Source organism: Gossypium hirsutum, chromosome D07 (assembly GCF_007990345.1).
Source record: "Gossypium hirsutum isolate 1008001.06 chromosome D07, Gossypium_hirsutum_v2.1, whole genome shotgun sequence".
In the NCBI taxonomy this organism is placed as follows: Eukaryota; Viridiplantae; Streptophyta; class Magnoliopsida; order Malvales; family Malvaceae; genus Gossypium; species Gossypium hirsutum.
The window spans coordinates 17,827,811-17,833,125 of NC_053443.1; the positions used below are offsets into that span (position 1 = coordinate 17,827,811).

A 5,315-nucleotide genomic window follows, 5' to 3' on the forward strand; every position below is an offset into this window, starting at 1 on the left:
AGTTTAATTACCTATATTTATAGTTTCTGAAGTCATGGTTATGCTACGATTTTAAGTGAAAGTCAACACCCACACGTGTTAACTTCAACTTATATTTAATTAAAAATTTATTAAGATTACATTATCTATTTTTTGTAAAGTAATAACGAAGTGGACATCACTAAATGTCAAGTTTATGACTTAGGTTTGTCTGCAACTGTTTCAAAATTTATTTTAAATGGTTACCATTTAATTTTAAAATTTCTCTCATGAACTTACACCAACTAGTGTTGAGGTATAATAATCATAACATAATAGTTAACTCTTATTTCAAAAGCATACAAAAAAAACTTGAAAGAATTGTTAAGAATCCTTAACACCTAATAAATATAGAAATACTCCTAAAGAAACATATTCTAATAAATTTCCCTCAAAGATATACAAATCGTTAATGATATAGCACAAGAAAAATGTTACGAAAAGAAAATTTATAATTAAAAAAAAAAGACGGTTACTTTACATCATGTCAGTGACTATTATATAATTATTTTTTAAAAAGGTAAGTGTTTATTATAAACTATTTAATGAAATATATACTTGGGGTGAATTTACAGTCTTCTTACAATTTTTCCTTTTTTGTTTTGTTCAGATCCCTACCTACTTTTTTTTATAATTTCACCTCATCTGACCTTTTTGCATGATCTCTCTCACATGTAGCATTTTAAAACGATTGCAAATAAAATAATAATTATATATCAGAATTACTTATATATAAAGGTGGTCCTGCTGAGTCTATGGCTGACTGACTTCGAGAGAGCTCGTGTAAGATAAGCAGATAAAAAAAAATATTCCCTCCAGCTACCTTTCTTTTTGGTTTTTTCTTTGGGTTAATTTTAAGCCAAAACTGAACAACCTCTTCAACCAAACCCCATATTCATATACATATATATAGTTTCACTGAGTTAGAAAAAGTTCAAAAATCAATCTTTCCCTTCTTTCAGAATCCAAAAGGAAAAACCCATAGAGATAGAGATCTGTTGGGTTGTGTTTTGCTTTGTAGCAAATTAAGCTTCTTCTATTTTCTAGTACAAACTAAATCACCAGGTTTGAAGCAGTAGTTTAGTTTAGGTTTCACGAAGCTGCTTCCATTCATCAAAGTATATCAGAAATGTTGTCTCAAGATGGGCTTTCGATTCCCTCAACTGTCAAAGGTTTAGCTCAAGCTCAACAGCCAAATCCAAACCCTAACCCTAATCCAGTGAAGAAGAAAAGAAATTTTCCTGGAACACCAGGCAAGTTTATGTAATATCAAGTTATCACTATTATTAACTTTTAGAAGTGTATTTTCTTGATGGATTTTTGTTGAATTAAGCAGATCCAGATGCAGAGGTTATAGCTTTGTCCCCAAAATCTCTCATGGCGACCAACAGATTCCTCTGTGAAATTTGCAACAAAGGTTTCCAAAGGGACCAGAATTTACAACTCCATAGGAGAGGTCACAATCTGCCATGGAAGCTGAAGCAAAGAACAAACAAAGAAGTTAGAAAGAAAGTTTACATCTGCCCTGAAAAGACCTGCGTTCACCATGACCCATCCAGAGCTCTAGGAGACCTCACTGGCATCAAGAAGCACTTCAGCCGGAAACACGGCGAGAAGAAATGGAAGTGTGAGAAATGTTCCAAGAAATACGCAGTTCAGTCGGACTGGAAAGCTCACAGTAAGATTTGTGGCACTCGAGAGTATAGATGTGACTGTGGAACTCTCTTTTCCAGGTAACTCCAAATGCTTATATATAGTTTATGGGGAATTTCGTATGATAATTAGTTTGTTGAAGTATTTAATGAGGTCTGACCCTAAAATGGCTGCTCTTAATTAACGATTCGACAAGGGTTTTTATTAGTTGCTTTCTTTTTATATCATACAGGAAGGACAGCTTCATAACTCATAGAGCTTTCTGCGATGCTTTAGCTGAAGAAAGTGCGAGATTCACCTCGGTTTCAACGAATGTTAACCCAGCGGCAGCATCCTTTAGAAATGATTTGATACATGGGGCCAATAACAATGGGATGCACCAATTTTCATCAGGGTTTAGGCCAGAGTTCGGTGGTTTAGAGCTAGTCGACAACCTCAACTCAAATGGGCAAAAGCCAAGGCTACAGTTATGGCTTGACGAAGCTAATTCTCAAGTTAACCCATTTGGTATCCCCAGTAATGCAAACGCTTTCTTAGCACCAAAATCTACAAGCTTTCCTGACTTGGGAATGGCACCAATGAACATGTTTGGATCACTGACTACACAATGGCTCGGCAAGTACCCAGAAGATGCATCATTTGCAGGTGCAAACCTCAACATGTCAGCATTGCGACATGGACCAAAACAAGAAGAAGAGAACAAGGGAGATTTGTCTGAATCCATAACATCTTTGTATTCCAACAATAGTCTCCAACAACAAAACTACACTCACATGTCAGCCACTGCACTCTTGCAAAAAGCAGCCCAGATGGGATCTACAAGAAACAACCCAGCAATTAATAACAGTGGCTTTGGGTTAATGAGCTCCAACACTTACGACCAAAACAAGAACCATGTTTACAAGCTATTCAAGCGAGCAAACGACCAATCTGACAACATAAACGAATTAGTGAGTTCACTGTCCTCAAATCAAGCAACCATTGTGAAAGACGGGTCTGCATTAGATGATTTAAAGTCGAGCTCATTTGTTAGAAACGCCAGCAGCAAAGGAAAACAAGGTGGCCAAGCGGTTGTACTTGCATCGAAGCTGAATAACACAAATTCAAATGAAGTTGAATTGAGCTTAACCAGGGATTTTCTTGGTGTGGGAGGTGAATCAAGCAGACCGTTGTTGCAACAAGGGCTAGCCAAGTTTGCTTCAATGGGTTCCATTCACCCATGGAGTTGATTTAGAGTAGTGGACACTCACACCATGTAAATCAAACAACGAGTCATGGACTGGGAAATGGAGTCTTGTGAAAGGTGATGGGGGGCCACTGACTGCGGTGGTGGAAGAGACTGAAGAGAAAAAGAGACTTGGCAGTGGTTTGGGCCCTCCATGCACGTAGATTTTTCACCGTTTTTATTACTACTATAGTTCCTGTGTTTTTTTCTTTCAACTTTCATTAATTTGCACCGTCTTTTCATCCCTTCTACTGTGACGGCTATGACAAATTTCCTAGCTGGACTCCAAATAAAATCAGACAATTACCTATGTTTTCAGCCTCTATGACTGACCTTTCTTCTATGTCAAATTGTTCAACTCAATCAATACCCACTTTTCTTTGCTTTTTCTCAAATACCCACTTTTCCTTCGTGTCGTGCATGAAAAAAAAAATTGTTTTGCAATTTGCATGAGGTGATGAAAAATACAAGAGAATATTGTATATGTAGAAATAATATTACTGAAAGGGGTGATTATATTTTTAAGAAAATTATCTTTTATTAATTGTAAAACCAACACCAAAAATACTTTTGTCATAAAAAAAATGGTGGTATTAGCAGTAGCGAAAATTCACTGTTTAGCATTTTTATAATTAGGTTAAATTTTATTGATTTAATTTTTTTCTCCCAAATTATAATGTTGAGAGGGTAAAAATATTTTGTCTAATTTTATAAATGAAATTAAAAATTTATTATATATGTTTTATTTTAGATTATTTATTTTTATTTTATTTTTAATATAATTTATAGATTTTAAGTATATTTATCGGAATAGGCACGTTTTCTCCTCTCTCTACGATCAGGTTTTTTTAAGGGTTTGGGTTAGGGTTTTGTTAGGGTTATTTTTTAAAGTTTAGGGTATTTTAGGGTAGCAAATGAATTTTAGGGTTTTGTTAGGGTTTAGGATTTAATGGAAGGCCGATTTATTTGTATTTGTGTTTGAGGTAGACATTGTGATAGCTCAAAGATATATGTAAGTTGATGGTGATGCGATAGCGCTCGGAGACCCATACATTTCACTTGTTGCGTCGGGATGGAACCATTGCTTTAGAGGCCCATCATATTGCAACTCGGGCCTTAAGTTCACGGTGCATATACTATCATGGGTTGAAGTATAAGTAGGGCTCTTAGTTGATGGATGTTAATGTAGGGTAACTGTTTGGAGTATAACTTGGGAATCCACTGACAGTGATTATGTGGTCACGAGTTCAAGTTCCACCTCACCAGAAAAGTAATTTGTAAACCCGATATAGAAGTTTGAGTGATAATGTAAGGAAAAAGTCAAAAGCTTTCCAGTATAACAAACTTATTTTTTTCTCCGTTTTTACCAAAAGCAGGATCCGTAACCTCTCTATTGTCCGAAATAGTGATAAAGTTGGTTTTGGTAGAAAGAAGCTGGAGATCGATTTAGGGCGACAGCGATAGTTGGAGGTCAAGTCAAGATGACAATAGTTGTAGTTATTAGTTAGTGATTTAATCACAACAACCATTGTCAAGTCAAAACAACCTCCAACTTTTGTCTAATACGACAGTCGCTCGCCCCCTAACAATGCACTTGGCCCCATCTTTTTCACTGGTTTTGAATAAGAGGGAGGTCGACTATGTTGCCTTTGGTGGTGATGGAGAAAAAGAATATGTAGATTATACTAGAAAGCCCCTGAGTTTTTCTCGACAATTATGATCTCAAACTTATGTATCAATTCTATAAAGCATCCACTTCTGGTTAAGCAAAACTTTAACCAGTGACCGCATAACCACCGTCAAGTGGGCTCTCAAGTCATATTCCAAGCTGTGACTGCACATTAAAATTTGTCAACTAAGACTTGTAGTTAGACTACAACCCGAGACTGTATAAGTACCGAAAACTCGGAGCCTAAGTTGCAATGCGATGGGCTTCTAATGCGATGGTTCCGTCCCGACACGACAGATAAAAATGTGGGTTTTAGAAGGTCACCACATCATCGTGAACTCAAAAACACCTTAAAATAGAAATAAATATGTTTGTCGAAAAAGTTAAAAACTTGAAAGTAAAATATAAACAATGATGTAGAAAAATTTTTAGGGGTGACGGGAGGTTACTGAGAGAGTTAATGGAGTAGGGGGAGCAAAACCCCCATTTATATAAGGAATCAAATGGGCAACGATTGAAAGAAGGAAAACACACATGCTTTCGGAATGTCTGAAAATATCCTGGGAATCCTGGGATATTTGAAAATTGAGAACCGATATTCTCGGGGTTTTTGAAACTTTTTAGGTGGGTTGAAAATGGGAGAGGGAAAACGCTCTGCCTAGGGCGCACTTTCAGTAATCTGGCAGAAATATGCATTAAAAGCGTCAGTGAAAAAGTGCCCGAGGCAGAGCATTTTTCCTCTCTCATTTT

The 5,315-nt window shown here is 36.3% G+C and overlaps 1 protein-coding gene across 1 annotated transcript; it reads left to right on the top strand.

Moving 5' to 3' along the window:
* Positions 1–779: 779 nt before the first annotated feature.
* On the top strand, positions 780–3,206 carry LOC107954352 (zinc finger protein BALDIBIS). The gene is made up of 3 exons (XM_016889886.2): positions 780–1,271; positions 1,355–1,751; positions 1,904–3,206. The coding sequence occupies exons 1-3, from the start codon at positions 1,148–1,150 to the stop codon at positions 2,898–2,900; spliced, it is 1,518 nt and encodes a 505-aa protein (XP_016745375.1). The 5' UTR covers positions 780–1,147; the 3' UTR covers positions 2,901–3,206.
* The last annotated feature ends 2,109 nt before the right edge of the window (positions 3,207–5,315 follow it).

Bases quoted from the DNA above. Each gene is read 5' to 3' on its own strand.
- LOC107954352 (XM_016889886.2), top strand. From the start codon at position 1,148: ATGTTGTCTCAAGATGGGCTTTCGATTCCCTCAACTGTCAAAGGTTTA. The intron at 1,272-1,354 runs GCAAGTTTATGT...TGAATTAAGCAG, and splicing joins AAATTTTCCTGGAACACCAG to ATCCAGATGCAGAGGTTATA. The intron at 1,752-1,903 runs GTAACTCCAAAT...TATATCATACAG, and splicing joins TGTGGAACTCTCTTTTCCAG to GAAGGACAGCTTCATAACTC.